Here is a 22818-nt window from a genome sequence, read left to right as displayed (position 1 = left end):
CAAACCTCAACCGTGTTTCATATTACTCCAAACCTCAACCGTGTTCCATATTACTCCAACCCTCAACCGTGTTCCATATTACTCCAACCCTCAACCGTGTTCCATATTACTCCAAACCTCAACCGTGTTCCATATTACTCCAAACCTCAACCGTGTTCCATATTACTCCAAACCTCAACCGTGTTCCATATTACTCCAACCCTCAACCGTGTTCCATATTACTCCAACCCTCAACCGTGTTCCATATTACTCCAAACCTCAACCGTGTTCCATATTACTCCAACCCTCAACCGTGTTCCATATTACTCCAAACCTCAACCGTGTTTCATATTACTCCAACCCTCAACCGTGTTCCATATTACTCCAACCCTCAGCCTTGTTTCATATTACTCCAACTTCACTCCAACCCTCAGCCTTGTTTCATATTACTCCAACTTCACTCCAACCCTCAACCTTGTTCCATATTACTCCAACCCTCAGCCTTGTTTCATATTACTCCAACCCTCAGCCTTGTTTCATATTACTCCAACTTCACTCCAACCCTCAGCCTTGTTTCATATTACTCCAACTTCACTCCAACCCTCAGCCTTGTTTCATATTACTCCAACCCTCAACCTTGTTTCATATTACTCCAACCCCCCATCTTTCTCATACCAACACTATAGCCTTCTCAAGTTCTCATCATCTCCATGATAATCAGACTATACCACACTGTGCCCCTTGATATTCTCTCTCTCTCTGTGTGTCCTCCATCACCCATCAGTCCTAAGCCCTCTAGTGTGTGGTTGTCCATGCTAATCAGACTATATAGTAATACACAACCACCCAGGGATACAGCAGGGATGGAGAGAGTGAGAGAGTGAGAAAGCATAATAGAGAGGGAGAAAAGGAGAGAGAGAGAGAAGAGAGAAGAGGGAGGCACGGCGGTGTGGGGAAAGCGTGAGAGAGGAAGAGAAAGTGAGAGAAAAGGGAGAACATGACAAGAAGAGATATAGAATTAACCTTCTGATGAAGGCACAGCTCTCAATTAGGATTCCATGCCACTCCTCCATCGGGTGGGTAAATAAATAAATAAATAAATGGACAGGGAGGGCTTCCGTCATTGACACAATGCAGCTAGTCTCAAATGGATGCCTGGCACCACACTACCTAGGATCATATTGTTCTCAGTGACAGGGTAAGGGGAGAGTGGACTGACTATACCGTACTCCACACAGGATGGTCTTTCACAGGGACATTTAATAGGGAACACAGGAAATCAGCCCTTTAAGTCCACTATTTACCTGGCGTTAGCTTATAATAAAATAATAGTCAAATGGTAAGTACAGAAATGACTGTACCCACAGTAACCAAGGGGGGCGGGGCTTAGCAAAGGGTCAAAGGTGTTGCATGTAGAGAATCAAATAAAGAACCATTGTTATTGTCATCTAACATGAATCTACTGTTAAACCACAGCAAAAAATCTATTCTTGACTGTTTCCAGTCTGACTGCAGGTACAGGCATCTTGACGCTAACTGTGCGGAAGACAAAAAAAAAAAAAGGCTAGTGATTGGATTCACCCTCCGTCACTAAATTCATTTTTTAAAACGAAAGCTGTCATAAGAGATGCAAGCTGGTGGATTGATGGGGGCATTTGGGGGGTTGGAGGAGCGGCTAGGAGGCTTCATTCTCTGTTATTTTGGGGGAGTTTAATGGTGGGGGCATAAAATAATAGATGTACTGGCCTTGGAGAAAGACAGAGGGGGAGATGGAGAAGTCTGAAGGACGTCTAGCTAGAGTTGTATGTTGCTGACAGGTCTGGACTTCTCTCTCTCTCTGAAAAAAGAGAAGGGAGGAGTACGACGAAAAGAGAGAGACCAGAAGGAGGGATGCTAAAAGACCATCTTTATCTGTCTGGACATGTGCTGGTTGGAAGAGAGCAGAGAGCCTACTGTGTCTGTAGCTACCTGAAGTGAAGTGTGGTAATATCTCAGTGAATGAGCACTACACACCATTATAAAACCCCCACATCAATGCACACCCTCATACACATAAAACTAAACACAAGGCCTGTGCCCTGATGGTATTCTACAATATTTCAGTCAAGTGACAATACAGTATTAACACAACTAGTAATAGATTCCTTAGTTGTAATCCTTCTGCAGGGACTGAGTCACTCCTCATAAGGGCCCCTGGACCTGCCGTTCTCTGTGACTCATAACCTGACATACCAGTGGGAGTGTGTGGGTGGGTGTGTGTATAGATATGTGTCCCTGCATGTGAGTTGGCTGAGTAGAGGGGAGGGTGGGTGTGTGTAGATATATGTGTCCCTGCATGTGAGTTGGCAGAGTAGAGGGGAGGGTGGGTGTGTGTAGATATATGTGTCCCTGCATGTGAGTTGGCAGAGTAGAGGGGAGGGTGGGTGTGTATAGATATGTGTCCCTGCATGTGAGTTGGCAGAGTAGAGGGGAGGGTGTGGGGGTGTGTGTATATATATATATATGTGTCCCTGCATGTCAGTTGGCAGAGTAGAGGGGTGGGTGGGTGTGTGTATATATATATATATATGTGTCCCTGATTGTGAGTTGGCAGAGTAGAGGGGAGGGTGTGGGGGTGTGTGTGTGTGTGTATATATATATATATATATATATATATATATATATATGTCCCTGCATGTGAGTTGGCAGAGTAGAGGGGAGGGTGTGTGTGTATATATATATATAAATATATATATATATATATATATATATATGTGTCCCTGCATGCTAGTTGGCAGAGTAGAGGGGAGGGTGTGGGGGTGTGTGTGTATATATATATATATATATATATATATATATATATATATATATATGTGTCCCTGCATGCGAGTTGGCAGAGTAGAGGGGAGGGTGTGGGGGTGTGTGTATATATATATGTGTCCCTGCATGTGAGTTGGCAGAGTAGAGGGGAAGGTGTGGGGGTGTGTGTATATATATATATATATGTGTCCCTGCATGTGAGTTGGCAGAGTAGAGGGGAGGGTGTGGGGGTGTGTGTGTATATATATATACAGTGCCTTGCGAAAGTATTCGGCCCCCTTGAACTTTGCGACCTTTTGCCACATTTCAGGCTTCAAACATAAAGATATAAAACTGTATTTTTTTGTGAAGAATCAACAACAAGTGGGACACAATCATGAAGTGGAACGACATTTATTGGATATTTCAAACTTTTTTAACAAATCAAAAACTGAAGAATTGGGCATGCAAAATTATTCAGCCCCTTTACTTTCAGTGCAGCAAACTCTCTCCAGAAGTTCAGTGAGGATCTCTGAATGATCCAATGTTGACCTAAATGACTAATGATGATAAATACAATCCACCTGTGTGTAATCAAGTCTCCTTATAAATGCACCTGCACTGTGATAGTCTCAGAGGTCCGTTAAAAGCGCAGAGAGCATCATGAAGAACAAGGAACACACCAGGCAGGTCCGAGATACTGTTGTGAAGAAGTTTAAAGCCGGATTTGGATACAAAAAGATTTCCCAAGCTTTAAACATCCCAAGGAGCACTGTGCAAGCGATAATATTGAAATGGAAGGAGTATCAGACCACTGCAAATCTACCAAGACCTGGCCGTCCCTCTAAACTTTCAGCTCATACAAGGAGAAGACTGATCAGAGATGCAGCCAAGAGGCCCATGATCACTCTGGATGAACTGCAGAGATCTACAGCTGAGGTGGGAGACTCTGTCCATAGGACAACAATCAGTTGTATATTGCACAAATCTGGCCTTTATGGAAGAGTGGCAAGAAGAAAGCCATTTCTTAAAGATATCCATAAAAAGTGTCGTTTAAAGTTTGCCACAAGCCACCTGGGAGACACACCAAACATGTGGAAGAAGGTGCTCTGGTCAGATGAAACCAAAATTGAACTTTTTGGCAACAATGCAAAACGTTATGTTTGGCGTAAAAGCAACACAGCTGAACACACCATCCCCACTGTCAAACATGGTGGTGGCAGCATCATGGTTTGGGCCTGCTTTTCTTCAGCAGGGACAGGGAAGATGGTTAAAATTGATGGGAAGATGGATGGAGCTAAATACAGGACCATTCTGGAAGAAAACCTGATGCAGTCTGCAAAAGACCTGAGACTGGGACGGAGATTTGTCTTCCAACAAGACAATGATCCAAAACATAAAGCAAAATCTACAATGGAATGGTTCAAAAATAAACATATCCAGGTGTTAGAATGGCCAAGTCAAAGTCCAGACCTGAATCCAATCGAGAATCTGTGGAAAGAACTGAAAACTGCTGTTCACAAATGCTCTCCATCCAACCTCACTGAGCTCGAGCTGTTTTGCAAGGAGGAATGGGGAAAAATTTCAGTCTCTCGATGTGCAAAACTGATAAAGACATACCCCAAGCGACTTACAGCTGTAATCGCAGCCAAAGGTGGCGCTACAAAGTATTAACTTAAGGGGGCTGAATAATTTTGCACGCCCAATTCTTCAGTTTTTGATTTGTTAAAAAAGTTTGAAATATCCAATAAATGTCGTTCCACTTCATGATTGTGTCCCACTTGTTGTTGATTCTTTACAAAAAAATACAGTTTTATATCTTTGTGTTTGAAGCCTGAAATGTGGCAAAAGGTCGCAAAGTTCAAGGGGGCCGAATACTTTCGCAAGGCACTGTATAGGCACTGTGTATATATATATATATATATGCGTCCCTGCATGTGAGTTGGCAGAGTAGAGGGGAGGGTGTGGGGGTGTGTGGGGGTGTGTGTATATATATATATATATATGTGTCCCTGCATGTGAGTTGGCAGAGTAGAGGGGAGGGTGTGGGGGTGTGTGGGGGTGTGTGTATATATATATATATATATATATATGTGTCCCTGCATGTGAGTTGGCAGATTAGAGGGGAGGGTGTGGGGGTGTGTGTGTAGATATATGTGTCCCTGCATGTGAGTTGGCAGAGTAGAGGGGAGGGTGTGGGGGTGTGTGTGTATATATATATATATATATATATATATATGTGTCCCTGCATGTGAGTTGGCAGAGTAGAGGGGAGGGTGTGGGGGGGTGTGTATGACTTATTAGTACACTTTTCAGTATGACCCACATGAGGACTTTACCCCTTGAATCAGTGGCTGCAGAGTGGTGATGCTCTGAGCTCTATCAAAGATTCACCAAACCCCTTGTCTGTTAAGTCTCACCGACAGGTTTCACCATGGTGACGCCCCCCGCACGCCGGTCTTGGATTGGCTTCTCCCTTACTCTTCCTCCTACCACCTTCGTTTGTGTGGCTTAGTACTGAATGGGCACAGAGATCCTTAAGGGGCTTGTATCTCATCTCCTCAGACCACATAATCACATTAGCTGTCCTAAGGGGTTGAGAGGCTGGGCGAGGCAGGGTCGGGTGGGGGTCATCCAGCCACCCATGGACAGGGTCTAGGGGCCATCCTGGGGCCACAGTGGCCCAGCAACCCCAGCCAGAGCTCTGATAATCGGGCAATTAGAGGACCGGCGTGGGCCTTGAAGTGGTTAATGGTTTAATTAGTGTTATTAGAGCTGGAGAACGAGGGAGAGAGGAGGGAGGGAGGGAGGGACGGACGCACGGCCTCCGAAAGGCTGGCTGGAGCTTGACCTGGGGCAGGGGGAGAGGAAGGACAGCCGCCACCATCACGACACACACACACACACACACACAGCTGACACACACACAGACGCACTTGCTGTAAACAGCCCCAATTACCGCCACACAGAGATGGTCACATTTTGAATGTGGAAATGTATGGGCAAAGTGGTACAATGCACCAGTCATTATGAAATCAAACCATGCAACTGTTTGAATTGTCATAAAGTGGTGTTTCAGTAATACAGGGGATTCTCAGAGTAACTGTCTGGATAATGAGTGGTGCTGGGGTGATACTGGGAAACTGGGTTAATGGGAGCACTGGGGAGGGTCACTACCCTTAGCACAGAACACAGCTGTGTGACTGACTGCGCACCTAGGAGAGAGACAGAGGGAGAGAGAGGGACAAAGATGGAGAGATGAGAGGGAGATATGGAGAGAGGGAGGGAGGGAGGGGATAGAGGGAGCAGGAAAAGAGGAAAGTGCAATCCGAAAGCAGAGAAAAGATGGTTGAAGGAGACAAGAGAAAGAATTGGGCATCGTGAAGAGACAGAGGGAGAGAAAAAGTGAGAGCGATAAAAGAGAGAGAAAGAGCGAAGACACGGCTCTGCACGTTGCACCCTGGGAAGGGAGACCGTCGGTTGGGCGAATTAACTATCAGGACACCCTTGACACGTAGAAGCCAATCAGATTTTAATTAACTGGTGGATGGTGATGGAGGGAGAGACGGGTGAGGCTGGCACAGGCTAATTACCCTCTGTATCTCTGCCTGCCTGCCACAGGCACCACAGGGACAGCCACAGAGCATCCCCATTCCAGGGCCAGGGAGGGGAGAGAAGGGCTATCCAGGGCAGGGAGCCCCAAGGCTGGGTAGATGTGTGAGTGAGACGGGAGGTGGAGGCTCTAGAGGTGGAGGAATGGAGGAAGAGGGGTGGAGGAAGAGAGGGTTGGCCAGAGTTGAGGCCTCGTGGCTGGGTAGATGTGTGAGAGAGCGAGGAAAGGCCTGGGGAGGTAGAGATGTGGCTGAGGAGGGTGGGAGGTTACTGTAATCAGCTGTGAGGGCCAACATTCTGGCTGCATGTCTACATTACGAGTGTGTGTGTGTGTGTGTGTGTGTGTGTGTGTGTGTCTTTCTGAGTGTGTGGCTCATAGTAGTCTGCCCACTGAATTGCATCTGTCTGTCTATCTGTCTGACAGTAAGTGTGTATATGTCAGTCTATCCATGATGTGTGTGTGTGTGTGTGTGTCTCACCGTGGAGGGCTGTCCTAGCAGAGGAGCTGGCCTCTGCGGGGGAGGAGGACTTGGAGCGCTGGCTGAAGGGGGATTGTCTGAAACGCTCGTCCAGGAAGGGGCTAGGAGTGAACACACAACCACACACAGACACAGTCAGAGCAGTATCATGCTATAACAGCTCCATAACTAAAACAAATGTTTACGCTAAAATATGATAGCAATATGCAATCAATATGGAATTGTTTTTAAATAAAGTTGCAGAGCTCCAGGCCTCCCAATCTCAATGCTAGACCATAAGCCATATACCAAAACAGACTAACTGTAGAAATAGCAGCTAAGAGGAAAAGAAGCCACTATGTTCATCATGTCGAATGGTCGCTGGTTTGAATACCCGAGCCAGCAAGGTGAAAAAAAAAACTGTTGAGGCACTTTAAAACAACATATTTTTTGTTGTTGATGTCGTCTTACCTGCTTATGCCCACCATGTTACCGTCTTTGTGGTCGTTGGCTTTGCTGACTTTTTCTGCAACACAAAAAACACCACCATATCAAAGAGGGTCATTAACAACAATGAGAAATCATTAACAAGCCTTTTGTGGTCATGATGGAACCACAGAGCAGTTATTCAGAGCATATTCATTATTCAACGTGACCGAGTGGTCAGTATTGGTCTGATACTGCTTTAAAAAGGAGCAATCTGGGATCTGGGAATCTGTTCAATGGCCCGTCCTTGCATCCAGAGCACCGTCTGTGAATTTGAGAGGGGTAACATTTCCCTAACCCTTTAGCTGAAAGACCAATCCCAGATTGTAGCATATAGTAACATTGTGTTCATAGTAACATCCTGTATAAACCCAGGGAAGTTGCATGGTTGTCCTGTTGCCTTGGTATATACTGTTTTAAGTGGTCAATGTCAAAGAGATCATATTCAATTACTAGAGGGGCTATGTCATAAACCCTCAAAGTTCCAGAATGGTATAAAAATGGCAGCATTGTGGCCAGGGAGAAATCCAAACCAGTCTATTTGGAATTAAATGGTAGTAGAGGCATAGGAGATGCATTTCCTGATTTCACTTATGCAGAAAAATAAAAAGGCATGTGATTTTTTTTAACCTAAAATAATGTCATATAATTATAAAGTTTGTACAGGTTTTAGACTGTATAAATAGCCTATGAAATATATGTAGAAGGACCATAAATGTCTCTCAGTTTGTTTTCTTGGAAAGCTGTGAGTGTTTATATTATGATACAATATCAGTACTTGTTGCATTTACAACTTGTCTAAATCCTATCAACTGATTTCAGCCAGTGGCTGTGGATTGACTGCATTGTTAGTATGGAATGTTGGCATACTGGTTCGAAAAATTAGAAAGTTATTCCACTTAAACTGGCTAACAAACATACTGTGCAGACAATCTTCAAAATGATTGTTTTACACAATATCTCATCACAGCACACTGGTTGACCAACATGGCTGACCTTTTATGCTGTCATAAGAACTTTCATGTCCATTCTAGTATTCAAATTTGTAATTCTATGGTCAGAGTAATAAAACCCAGGGAAGGTGTATGGTTGTCCCTTGGCTTCAGCAGCCTACTAGTGATGACCTCATTATAGCAGCCTCTTGCTCCCTGGGTGGCACCGCTCTAGTCGCTGCCCCCCCAACCCCTCCTCGCCCACCACTCCCTAACCCCTCCTCGCCCCCCACTCCCTAACACCCCTCTCCGTCAAACGGTTCGCCAAGGACAGAGGTCTTTCCGCGTTGCCATGGTGATGCCACACGGGAGAAATGTAGGGGTGGGGGGCTAGTTGAGAGAGGGGCGGGGTGCGGGGGGGCTAGTGTGTGCAGCCAAGTGTGCTTGAGTCGGCATGTTTGAAAAGGAGTCGAGGAAGAGAGAGAGGAGGGATAGAGAAGGAGAAGAGGGAGGGAGGGATGTGGGGGAAGACAGGCACTTTGTAGACACTGCTCCCCATGGGGGCTTGTGTGTGTCTGCGTGCGTATCTGTGTGTGTGTACTTGCGTGCTCATCGGTGTGTGCATCTCTCTCACTGGAGAGAGATGTTTTGCCACAATTTCCAAGGTGCTACTGTATGAGGCATTTAGGCGTAGCAATCAGAGCTGGGGGGATAGAGCTGGGGGGCATGGCCTGGGTCTCCTGTACCCCCCCCCCCCCACAACCCCATCTTGGGGGATGCAGGCTCCACTTCAGTGCTCTGCCATCAGGCAATACAAACAGCTGTCTGCCGCCTCAATGTCATGGTCACAGCCAAGCAGGGAAGAACTGTGTATAAAACCTACAGAGCACATTACAGGTAATATATAGTGTCCCCTAACCGCAGAGCCTCCAGAGGATGGAAGAGAAACATATAGGTTTTATGGCTAAGTATCACACCACATTTCAAGGTTGACACTGAGCACTGAGGTGCCAGAGAAAGGTGTGTGTGAATGTAGTCAGGGAGGTGTGTGAGGGTACGTGTGTGTGTACAAGTGTGTGTACATGTGTGTGTATGTTTGAGAGATTGTGTGTGTCATAAGTGTGTGTGTGTATCATAGAGAACATTGCGCACCTGAGAGTTGGAAGAGGAGCTCGGAGGCCATTTTCACTGATATGTCCTGGGAGAAGAGGTCTTGCTTCTGGGGGCGGGACAACGCTTCAGGGAGGCTGGTCATTGGCTCGCTCTTCTCACACACCCCTAAAGTGCTGAAGGCCAGCAGGTGAGTAGGGGGCGGGGCTGGGCCACTGTCCGGGTCCACCTCCATAGGCTCCGCCTTCACCGTCACCTTCTGGTAGTGGCCCGCGTCCTTGTTGCTTTCTGGGGTAGGGGATTGGATGAGAGGGACAGTGAGTGACATGGTTGAATCTATGCATTCCTGTGACAACTCCTATCTACACCGAGTACACCAAACATTAGGAATCAAATCAAATGTATTTATATAGCCCTTCTTACATCAGCTGATATCTCAAAGTGCTGTACAGAAACACCTCCCTAATATTGAGTTGGCTGTATGTCCTTTGGGTGGGGTCCATTCTTGATAAACACGGGAATAAGGGATCATGGCTTTAACCTGGATTCACCTGGTCAGTCTATGTCATGGAAAGAGCAGGTGTCAATGTGTGTATATATATATATATATATATATATGTGTATTAGTGAGGGAAGTAATTTGCCTTATAGTTTGAGAAAAGCCAGTTCTGTTTTATCCAAAAGGTTATAATATATTTATACCGTATACAACTCTACTGGCTTTCCTCAAAGCTGACTAGTAAGTGGATTTGATTCCCGGTAATGTCCTAATCTTTGCATTTTACAGATGATGCATGGATGTGTCTCGCTCTCAAAATATAGATAGCTAAGTTCATTTATCATACAAACCCTACATAGACTTCATATTACCTCATGGATGTTCAAAGAGAAATAACCTTAAAAAAAACCTTGTTAATGCCTTTAACATACCCTGAGGACATTCTGTACATTTAATCAGACAAGATCTCTCATTCCATTCGTACATCAATCTCCATCCATCAGGAGCACTCTAAACTCCGGACTGTCCTCACTCAACCTCCCCGAAATAATATGAGCCTGAATCCAAATGAAAATGGTTGGAATTCCCAAAATGTTTAATAAAGCCTGGACCATAACATCCATCCAACCCCTAAAGCGCTCCGTTCCTGAGTGGATATTGTCTAGTTGTGTGATTATGTAGGGCTAGAGGGCATCACCAGGTCACACACTGGCTCAGGGAGCTAGGCAGCCGGTACAGGTTCACTGTTGTGTATGTATGTGTGTATATACAGTGGGGCAAAAAAGTATTTAGTCAGCCACCAATTGTGCAAGTTCTCCTACTTAAAAAGATGAGAGGCCTGTAATTTTCATCATAGGTACACTTCAACTATGACAGACAAAATGAGAAGGAAAAAAAATCCAGAAAATCACTTTGTAGGATTTTTTATGAATTTATTTGCAAATTATGGTGGAAAATAAGTATTTGGTCACCTACAAACAAGCAAGATTTCTGGCTCTCACAGACCTGTAACTTCTTATTTAAGAGGCTCCTCTGTCCTCCACTCGTTACCTGTATTAATGGCACCTGTTTGAACTTGTTATCAGTATAAAAGACACCTGTCCACAACCTCAAACAGTCACACTCCAAACTCCACTATGGCCAAGACCAAAGGACACCAGAAACAAAATTGTAAACTTGCACCAGGCTGGGATGACTGAATCTGCAATAGGTAAGCAGCTTGGTTTGAAGAAATCAACTGTGTGAGCAATTATTAGGAAATGGAAAACATACAAGACCACTGATAATCTCCCTCGACCTGGGGCTCCACGCAAGATCTCACCCCGTGGGGTCAATATGATCACAAGAACGGTGAGCAAAAATCCCAGAAACACACGGGGGGACCTAGTGAATGACCTGCAGAGAGCTGGGACCAAAGTAACAAAGCCTACCATCAGTAATACACTACGCCGCCAGGGACTCAAATCCTGCAGTGCCAGACGTGTCCCCCTGCTTAAGCCAGTACATGTCCAGGCCCGTCTAAAGTTTGCTAGAGAGCATTTGGATGATCCAGAAGAAGATTGGGAGAATGTCATATGGTCAGATGAAACCAAAATATAACTTTTTGGTAAAAACTCAACTCGTCGTGTTTGGAGGACAAAGAATGCTGAGTCGCATCCAAAGAACACCATACCTACTGTGAAGCATGGGGGTGGAAACATCATGCTTTGGGGCTGTTTTTCTGCAAAGGGACCAGGACGACTAATCCGTGTAAAGGAAAGAATGAATGGGGCCATGTATCGTGAGATTTTGAGTTAAAACCTCCTTCCATCAGCAAGGGCATTGAAGATGAAACGTGGCTGGGTCTTTCAGCATGACAATGATCCCAAACACACCGCCCGGGCAACGAAGGAGTGGCTTCGTAAGAAGCATTTCAAGGTGCTGGATAGGCCTAGCCAGTCTCCAGATCTCAACCCCACAGAAAACAGTGTGTGAAAACCTTGTGAAGACTTACAGAAAATGACCTCTGTCATTGCCAACAAAGGGTATATAACAAAGTATTGAGATAAACTTTTGTTATTGACCAAATACTTATTTTCCACCATCATTTGCAAATAAATTAATAAAAAATCCTACAATGTGATTTTTTTTTTGTCTGTCATAGTTGAAGTGTACCTATGATGAAAATTACAGGCCTCTCCCATCTTTTAAAGTGGGAGAACTTGCACAATTGGTGGCAGACTAAATACTTTTTTGCCCCACTGTATTTATGTATATACGTGTGTATGTGTGTGTGTGTGTGCGTGCGTGCGTGCGTGCATATATATATATATATATATATATATATATATATATATATATATATATATATATATGGTTTACAGAAGCACACAACATACAGGAAAGAGGATAGTGTATGGTGTGTGTGTGTGTGTGTGTGTGTGTGTGTCTGTATATATGTATGAATGTACGCGTGTATGTGTGTGTATGTGTGTGTGTATATATATATATATATATATATATATATATATATATATATATATATATATATATATATATATATATATATATATATATATATATATATATGGTTCACAGAAGCACACAACATACAGGAAAGGGGATAGTGTTTGGTGTGTGTGTGTGTGGCTCAGTGAAGCACACAAAACAGAAAATATGCTACCACCATTAAATATGAAACAGTACAACAGTAACCTCATTCCAGCCCTATGGGCATTTTGAAGAGGAGGGGGTGTTATGATGTTGTGAACTCAAACGCTTCCTTGAAAACCTTTCAAACCTTTTGCTTCAGCTGCCGTCAAACGAAATAACACTTCTGATTCAACAGCGGTCGTTGTCTTTTCATATCAAGTTTTCGTAAATCAGGGCATCTCTTAGGAGATTTGAAAAATCGGGGTTGATATAAAACAACAAAGCTGGTTAGAGAATCCCTAACGGAGGAAAAACCTTCCCGTAACCTCCCCCCAACCTCCCCATCGCTTTGGTTATCAGACAGTGTTCAAGAGGTTAGCCAAATAGCAGACGCTAAAAATAGTCCCGGTGGCCGGCAGTACACGGCATCAGGATGTCTGAGGTAACAGATTTTGACTGTCTCGTCCAGGTTGTGTGTGTCTGTGTGTGTGTGTAAGTGTGTGTGTGGTGAGGAGCAGCAGGGAGCTCCAGCCATGCTGACACGGATGCTCATGGTGATTATGGATATATGAAATTGGGCCAGTAGCGAGGGGGGAAGAGGTGGGAGGGGGAGGTCAGGAGTACAGGAGAGAGATGGGAGAGAGATAGATGGAAGGGGGAGAGAGAAAGAGTGAGAGAGGGGGGAAGAGGTGGGAAGGGGAGGTCCGGAGTACAGGAGAGAGATAGATGGAAGTTGGAGAGAGAAAGAGTGAGAGAGGGGGGAAGGAGGGAGGGGTGAGAGGGTAGGCTGAGGTCAGCAGTGTAGGAGAAAGAGAGCGATAGATGGAGAGAGGCAGGGAAGGGTGAGGAGGCAGCGAGGCAGTAGTAACCCAGTGATGACCCTGCCCTCTCTGTGACCTCTCCTCTCCTGGATGGCTGAGCCTGGGAGGGGCGAGGCTAGTCACCGTTGTCTGAACCCGGCCTACATTGTGTGTGTGTGGCGAGGTGCACGCCCGAGTGGTGCGTTTACATTCGGAGTTGAAAGTGTATGTAAGTGCGCCAGTGTGTGTGTGGTGAGGTACAAGCCTGAGTGGTGCGTTTACATTCGGAGTTGAAAGTGTATGTGAGTGCGCCAGTGTGTGTGTGTGTGTGTGCATCAAATCAAATGTTATTTGCCACATGCTTCGTAAACAACAGGTGTGGACCAACAGTGAAATGCAGGTGCATGCTAGAGCACCAGTGTGTGTGTACAGTGTGTGCGGTCGGCCCAGTGTTCCTGTGTGTTTACATGATGTATGTGTGCGCGTCCATCTGAGTGCGTTCTCTTTCCGGACCCAGGTTTTGGGGGCGGTGGTAGCCTAGCCGACCCCCCCCCCCCATCCATCTGGAGACACAACTGACAACCATCGGCCGACTAATCCCTTAATCAGGTGCCCAGAGCCTGGCAAGAGCAGAGCGGTCGTGGGGGGGGGGTAGAGAGCACTGCGAGGCCGGGGTCAACCAAGGGACAGGCAGTCTCACGCACGCTCCCGCCTGGGGTTCACCACCCCTGCCATCAGGGGTTGAGCGTACTGCTGAGCCACACACACACACACACACACACACACACACACACACACACACACACACACACACACACACACGAAGCGAGAGAGCTGGGATAAGTACACTTGCGTCACAGCTGAGATTCATTGAGCGGTCAGACGGTCACACACACAAACATTTTGCCCCCACACACACGCTCAGAAAGTAAATAAACACACTCTCACAGTGAAAACACATCAAAGTAAGGGGTCTAAGTGGCCTTTTTTTGTGTCAAATTGCATGGCCTTCACTTACCTATCTAGCACAATAAAAACACACACACTACACACGCCACTGTATGACCAGGGCTATGAGGGCTTTGTTCTGGTGCCATAAAAATATGAATCCTGTTCCTAAGTGTGTATGTGTGTGTGTGTGTGTGTGTGTGTGTGTGTGTGTGTGTGTGTGTGTGTGTCGTCCCCTCTAGTGTAGGAGCAGTGGAACACAACACCAGTTCACCTCTAACAGCAAGTAGAGGGGTTGTGACCAGATAACTCCCACTACCTCTGTACTGTCGTGTAGAATCTCTCACTTGCACAGCTCTGACTGATCATATACAGTGTTGTATGGTACCATACACTGTAATGCTCTCAATGTACACAGGCAGGCTATGTAAAGTCTAATGCAGGGCTCTCCAACCCTGTTCCTGGAGAGATACCCTCCTGTATGTTATCTCCAACCCTGTTCCTGGAGAGATACCCTCCTGTAGATTAACTCCAACCCTGTTCCTGAAGAGATACCCTCCTGTAGGTTAATTCCAACCCTGTTCCTGGAGAGCTACCCTCCTGTAGGTTAATTCCAACCCTGTTCCTGGAGAGCTACCCTCCTGTAGGTTAATTCCAACCCTGTTCCTGGAGAGCTACCCTCCTGTAGGTTAATTCCAACCCTGTTCCTGGAGATACCCTCCTGTAGGTTTTCCCTCCAACCCCAGTTGTAACTAACCCGATTCTGTTTATCAACCAGATATTTATTAGAAGCAGGTGCGCTAGATTAGGGTTGGAGTGAAAACCTACAGGAAGGTATCTCTCCAGGAACAGATTTGGAAAACCCTGGTCTAATGTATAGATATCACGTTTACTTGACTTTGTCATATACCTTAACGCTCAATGTATGACAGGTAGGCTATACATAGTCCAATGTATATTATGTTGACATTGTATGGATTGTGTTTAGGCTACATGCTAATATATTCTGTATCTTTAGAGACAGCCATATGCTATCTAGTATACTGTAATCGTCTCTCTATATCAGGTTATATTAACACACTGTACATATCACATTTTATCAGACAAATACATGTCTGCTTTTACTTGACAATGCATTATTCATTTTTGAGACAGAGTGAAAATGACTGCGCTGCTCTGTTTCGCTGTTCACCTTTGACCTTCAGTGTCTGCTCCAATCAGAACGTACAGCCAGCCGGACTGTGTGCGTGTACCTAGGTGAGGAGAGGACTAGCAGTAAAGCCCTACAGCGAACAGCCAGACAGCCACACCATTACCGATTCAACACATGTAAAGCTACCGTATCATACCGCGAGGTATACCTTTGATGCATCGATAGAGGGGGAATACAGAGATGAGCTGGGAGAGACACATGGATGCCGTCAGGGAGGAAGAGAGGAAAGGATCAAAATAAAGGAGGAGAGTACTAGGGAGAGGAACGCCCTGAGGGTGAGAGAGAAGGAAGAAAGATGAGTGAGCGAGAGAAGGAGACGGATAAGAGGAGGAGTCATAAGATGACATCCTCCCTCCTCATCCCCTCGCTCTCCCTCTCTGGTTGACCTGCTCAGAAAGGGGTGAAGAGTTCAGCTGCTTCAAAGGGATGCAGTGGTGGAAGACAACATGTCAGCTGGGGAGGGAAACAGCAGCAGCAGCCTAGCCTGCAGCAGACAGAGACTGATCTTAGACCAGTTACCTCTTATTCAGCCAGGAGCGGGAGAGGTGATACTGCTGCTACATCTGTTCTCAGATCGGCTGGTACTGTAGCGTTCAATAATTCAGTACAATTATGATGCAACACTTGCACAGAGACTAATGGAGTGGTGTGTTTGTTACAGAGTGAGAGGGGGGCGGAGGGGGGGGGGGTCAAAGACCCAATAGTCCCCTAAGGGGGTGAGTGCCTAAAGATATCAGTGCCACTGTAAGACTAGATCTACCAGGGAGGGAGGAAATGAAGGAGAAAGGGAGGGAGGAGGGCACAGAGAGGGCACGGCCAGGGCACTGAGGCAGAGTGGAACAGGCTTAGCATCAGGATACATCAGTGCAGTGGTGATGAAATGAAACGGCAGGGTCATGTCCTCCCACCCACCACTTGGGCTACATTAACATGTATTCCTGCACTTCATAAATCCAATCAATTATTGTTATGCAGTACGTGTGGACAATTGATTGTCAGTGTACGGTTTAAACTATACTGAACAAAAATATAAAACGGAACATGCAACAATTTCAACTAGTTTTACTGAGTTACAGTTCATTGAAGGAAATCAGTCCACTGAAATAAATTAATTAGGTCCTAATCGATGGATTTCACATGACTGGGCAGGGGCACAGCCATGGGTCGGCCTGGAAGCGTATAGGCCCACCCACTTGGGAGCCAGGCTCATTGACTGGTGAGCCAGGCAAAGCCAAACAGAATTAGTTTTTCCCCACAAAAGGATTTTATTACAGACAGAAATACTTTTAAGTTGCACCAGCTGTCCTGGTGGCTGGTCGCACCTGTGTAATGATCATAATGATTAATCAGCATCTTGATATGCCACCTGTCAGGTGGATGGATGATCTTGGCAAAGGAGAAACACTCACTAACAGGGATGTAAACCAATGTGTAATAAGCTTTTTCTGCGTATGGAACATTTCTGGAATGTATTATTTTAGCGCATGAAACCAACATTATACATGTTGGGTTTATATTTTTGTTCAGTATATACAGTATATATATACAGTGGGCTCCAGAATTACTGGCACCCCTGACTGGCAATGCACAAACAATACTTAAAAAAATATAAACAATATAATTAGAGAGATAAACTCAAAATACCAACATGTGAAAAATACCGTACTTTATTAATGTTTCAATGGAACCCACCAAAATCATACAATTATTTAATACAAAATACATTTCACCAAAATCAAGCTTTCATAATTATTGGCACTCCTCATTTAGTACTTAGTGCCACCACCTTTTCCTGGAATGTTTGTCAAGGTTAAGGAACACATTTGGAGGGATTTTGGACCATTCCTCTATGCAGACCTTTCAAGATCCTTCACAGTCTTGGGTTTGCCCTTATCAACTGCCCTCTTCAACTCAGCCCATAGGTTTTCGATTGGATTGAGGTCCGGCAACTGGGATGGCCATGGCAGAACATTGATTTTGTTGTCACAGAACCATTTCTGTGTGGATCTTGAGGTATGTTTTGGGTCATTGTCTTGTTGGAAAGTCCACCTACGGCCAAGTCCCAGCCTTCTGGCAGAGGCAACCAGATTGTCAGCCAAAATTGCCTGGTACTTGGTGGAATTCATTATGCCATCAGTCTTAACCAGTGCCCCTGGACCTCTGGAATTAAAACAGCCCCAAAACATCACTGACCCACCACCATATTTCACCGTGAGTATGAGGTGCCTCTCCTTGTATGCATCTCTGTTTCGACGCCAAACATGCCGATGCTGTATCTGACCAAAACATTCAATTTTGGTCTCAACATATCAGAACACCTTCTTCCAATCATAATTTAAATGACGTTTAACAAACTCCAAGTGCTTGCGTCTGTCTTGGGGTCATTAAGGGCTTTCTTCTGGCAACCCTTCCAAAGAGCCTGTGGTTGTGGAGGTGGCGTCTGATGGTGTTTTTTAAAATCTGGTGACCCCAAGACGCCACCAAGGCCTGCAATTCTTTCACAGTGATTCTGGGGGTTTTGTTGCTTCTCTCACAATCCTCCTCCATATCCTTGGGGGCAAAAAGCATTTGCGTCTTCTACCCGTGAGGTTTTCAACTGTTCCATATCTTTTGAATTGTTTAATAATTGCCGACAGTGCTCAGTGGTATATTCAATCGTTTGTGGATCTTCTTGTAGCCATTACCAGATTTATGAAGGTCTACGACCATCTGTCCAGTTCTTTTCTTTTCTTCATGGTGTTGGATGACAAAGGGATATTGCATGCGTGTTACCTCATTATACCCTAGTGAAACAGGAAGTGATGTAATGGCTCAATATAGTTCCTTCTAGAAGAAAAAGAAATGCACACCTATTAAGACGAGGTGCTGGCTAGCGGAGTAGAAAACTTGAAAATCAATATAGTTCCTTAACACTTAGATACACTTAAATAAGTGGAATTTAATTCCTGGTTTAATTTTGGTAGATGTTATTTACAATAATATTTAAGGGTGCCATTAATTTTGAAACCTTGATTTGGAAGACATTGATTTTTAATTAAATCAATTAATTAATTTGTTGGATTCCATTGAAACAGTAATAAAGTACAGTATTTTTCACATGTTGGTATTTAGAGTTTCTCTCTTCTAAAGGATTGTTTGTGCATTGCCAGTCAGGGTATATTGACAAAATACTTATCTCAATACTTTGTTATATACCCTTTGTTGGCAATGACAGAGGTCAAACGTTTTCTGTAAGTCTTCACAAGGTTTTCACACACTGTTGCTGGTATTTTGGCCCATTCCTCCATGCAGATCTCCTCTAGAGCAGTGATGTTTTGGGGCTGACGCTGGGCAACACGGACTTTCAACTCCCTCCAAAGATTTTCTATGGGGTTGAGATCTGGAGACTGGCTAGGCCACTCCAGGGCCTTGAAATGCTTCTTACGAAGCCACTCCTTCGTTGCCCGGGCGGTGTGTTTGGGATCATTGTCACGCTGAAAGACCCAGCCACGTTTCATCTTCAATGCCCTTGCTGATGGAAGGAGGTTTTCACTCAAAATCTCATGATACATGGCCCCATTCATTCTTTCCTTTACACGGATCAGGCCTGGTCCCTTTGCAGAAAAACAGCCCCAAAGCATGATGTTTCCACCCCCATGCTTCACAGTAGGTATGGTGTTCTTTGGATGCAACTCAGCATTCTTTGTCCTCCAAACACAACAAGTTGAGTTTTACCAAAAAGTTATATTTTGGTTTCATCTGACCATATGACATTCTCCCAATCTTCTTCTGGATCATCCAAATGCTCTCTAGCAAACTTCAGACGGGCCTGGACATGTACTGTCTTAAGCAGGGGGACACATCTGGCACTGCAGGATTTGAGTCCCTGGCGGCGTAGTGTGTTACTGATGGTAGGTTTTGTTACTTTGGTCCCAGCTCTCTGCAGGTCATTCACTAGGTCCCCCCGTGTGTTTCTGGGATTTTTGCTCACCGTTCTTGTGATCATTTTGACCCCACGGGGTGAGATCTTGCGTGGAGCCCCAGATCGAGGGAGATTATAAGTGGTCTTGTATGTCTTCCATTTCCTAATAATTGCTCCCACAGTTGATTTCTTCAAACCAAGCTGCTTACCTATTGCAGATTCAGTCTTTCCAGCCTGGTGCAGGTCCACAATTTTGTTTCTGGTGTCCTTTGGTCTTGGCCATAGTGGAGTTTGGAGTGTGACTGTTTGAGGTTGTGGACAGGTGTCTTTTATACTGATAACAAGTTCAAACAGGTGCCATTAATACAGGTAATGAGTGGAGGACAGAGGAGCCTCTTAAAGAATAAGTTCCAGGTCTGTGAGAGCCAGAAATCTTGCTTGTTTGTAGGTGACCAAATACTTATTTTCCACCATAATATATATGAACTGAACAAAAATATAATCCTAAAATGTAAAATGTTGGTTTCATGCGCTGAAAAAAAAGATCCAGAAATGTATATATCCAGAAAATAATATATATATATATACACATACATACAGTCGTGGCCAAAGGTTTTGAGAAAGACACAAATATTAATTTTCACAATGTCCGCTGCTTGTATGATGGCAATTTGCATATACTCCAGGATGTTATGAAGAGTGATCAGATGAATTGCAATTAATTGCAAAGTCCCTATTTGCCATGCAAATGAACTGAATCACCCCAAAAACATTTCCACTGCATTTCAGCCCTGCCACAAAAGGACCAGCTGACATCATGTCAGCGATTCTCTCGTTAACACAGGTGTGAGTGTTGACGAGGAAAAGGCTGGAGATCACTCTGTCATGCAGAAGCTTCAAAAGGAGGGTGGTGCTTGGAATCTTTGTTCTTCCTCTGTCAAACATGGTTACCTGCAAGGAAACACGTGCCGTCATCATTGCTTTGCAAAAAAAGGGCTTCACAGGCAAGGATATTACCAGTGAGATTGCACCTAAATCAACCATTTATTGGATCATCAAGAACTTCAAAGAGAGAGGTTTAATTGTTGTGAAGAAGGCTTCAGGGCGCCCAAGAAAGTCCAGCAAGCGCCAGGACCGTCTCCTAAAGTTGATTCAGCTGCGGGATTGGGGCACCACCAGTACAGAGCTTGCTCAGGAATGGCAGCAGGCAGGTGTGAGTGCATCTCCACGCACAGTGAGGCAAAGACTTTTGGAGGATGGCCTGGTGTCAAGAAGGGCAGCAAAGAATCCACTTCTCTCCAGGAAAAACATCAGGGACAGATAGATATTCTGCAAAAGGTACAGGGATTGGACTGCTGAGGACTGGGGTAAAGTCATTTTCTCTGATTAATCCCCTTCCCGATTGTTTGGGGCATCCGGAAAAAAGCTTGTCTGGAGAAGACAAGGTTGAGTGCTACCAACAGTCCTGTGTCATGCCAGCAGTAAAGCATCCTGAGACCAGTCATGTGTGGGGTTGCTTCTCAGCCAAGGGAGTGGGCTCACTCACAATTTTGCCTAAAAACACAGCCATGAATAAAGAATGGTACCAACACATCCTCAGAGGGCAACTTCTCCCAACCATCCCATTGATAATCCCATTGAGAACTACTTGTGGTCAATCATCAAGAGGCTGGTGGACAAACAAAAACCCACAAATTCTGACAAACTCCAAGCATTGATTATGCAAGAATGGGCTGCCATCAGTCAGGATGTGGCCCAGAAGTTAATTGACAGCATGCTAGGGCGGATTGCAGAGGTCTTGAAAAAGAAGGGTCAACACTGCAAATATTGACTCCTTGCATCAACTACATGTAATTGTCAATAAAAGCCTTAAACACTTAAGAAATGCTTGTAATTATACTTCAGTATTCCAAAGTAACATCTGACAAAAATATCTAAAGACACTGAGGCAGCAGACGTTGTGAAAATTAATATTTGTGTCACTCTCAAAACATTTGGCCACAACTGTACTTTGGTGCGAAAAGTGCAAATCAATCCCAGAACAACAGCAAAGGACCATGTGAGGATTCTGGAGGAAACAGGTACAAACTTATCTATATCCACAGTAAAACGAGTCTTATATCAACATAACCTGAAAGGCGCTCAGCAAGGAAGAAGCCACTGCTCCAAAACCACCATAAAAAAGCCAGACTACGGTTTGCAACTGCACATGGGGACAAATATCGTACTTTTTGTAGAAATATCCTCTGGTCTGATGAAACAAAAATAGAACTGCTTGGCCATAATGACCATTGTTAGGTTTGGAGGAAAAAGGGGGAGCTTGCAGGCCAAAGAACACCATCCCAACCGTGAAGCACGGGGGTGGCAGCATCATGCTGTGGAGGTGCTTTAATGCAGGAGGGACTGGTGCACTTCACAAGATAGATTGCATCATGAGGAAAGAAAATGGTGTGGCTATATTGAAGCAACATCTCAAGACATCAGTCAGGAAGTTAAAGCTTGGCCGCAAATGGGTCTTCCAAATGGACAATGACCCCAAGCATACTTCCAAAGTTGTGGCAAAATGGCTTAAGGACAACAAAGTCAAGGTATTGGAATGGACATCACAAGGCCCTGACCTCAATCTTATAGAAAAAGTGTGTGCGAGCAAGGAGGCCTACAAACCTGACTCAGTTACACCAGTTTTGTCAGGAGGAATGGGTCAAAATTCACCCAACTTATTGTGGGAAGCTTGCGGAAGGCTACCTGAAATGTTTGACCCAAGTTGAACAATTTAAAGGCAATGCTACAAAATAGTAATTGAGTGTATGTAAACTTCTGACCCACTGGGAATGTGATGAAAGAAATTAAAGCTGAAATTAATCAATTCTCTCTACTATTATTCTGACATTTCACATTCTTAAAATAAAGTGGTCTAACTGACCTAAAACAGGGAATTTTTACTAGGATTAAAGGTCAGGAATTGTGAAAAACTGTATGTAAAGGTGTATGTAAAGCTCCGACTTCAACTGTGTGTGTGTGTGTGTGTGTGTGTGTGTATGTATGTATGTATGTATGTATATATGTGTGTGTGTGTGTGTGTGTGTGTGTGTGTGTGTGTGTGTGTGTGTGTGTGTGTGTGTGTATGTATGTATGTATGTATGTATGTATGTGTGTATGTATGTATGTATGTATATATATATATGTATATATATATATAAATACATATATATATATATATAAATACATATATAAATACACATATATATATAAATACACATATATATATAAATACACATATATATATAAATACACACATATATATATATATATATATATATATATATATATATATATATATATATATATATATATATATATATATATATATATATATATATATATATATATATATATAAATACATATACACACACACACACCTGTAATTTTTATCATAGGTACACTTCAACTGTGAGAGACGGAATCTAAAA

General features: G+C 44.3%; 1 protein-coding gene across 4 annotated transcripts in view; it reads right to left on the bottom strand.

Moving 5' to 3' along the window:
* Positions 1–22818, bottom strand: part of LOC110534527 (zinc finger protein 827) — a 107296-nt gene that overhangs the window by 24528 nt on the left and 59950 nt on the right. For all 4 annotated transcript variants that reach the window (XM_090187625.1, XM_090187626.1, XM_090187627.1 and 1 more), the window contains exons 6-8: positions 9398–9643; positions 7299–7353; positions 6849–6949 (exon numbers count right to left, since the gene is read on the bottom strand). In XM_090187625.1, coding sequence (XP_090043751.1) covers positions 6849–6949; positions 7299–7353; positions 9398–9643 — 402 coding nt within the window. The remainder of the gene's footprint in view (positions 1–6848; positions 6950–7298; positions 7354–9397; positions 9644–22818) is intronic.

The sequence above is a fragment of the Oncorhynchus mykiss genome, chromosome 10, assembly GCF_057628025.1.
Source record: "Oncorhynchus mykiss isolate SJ-2025 chromosome 10, ASM5762802v1, whole genome shotgun sequence".
Classification (NCBI taxonomy): Eukaryota; Metazoa; Chordata; class Actinopteri; order Salmoniformes; family Salmonidae; genus Oncorhynchus; species Oncorhynchus mykiss.
This window is presented reverse-complemented; position numbering and strand designations above follow the sequence as displayed.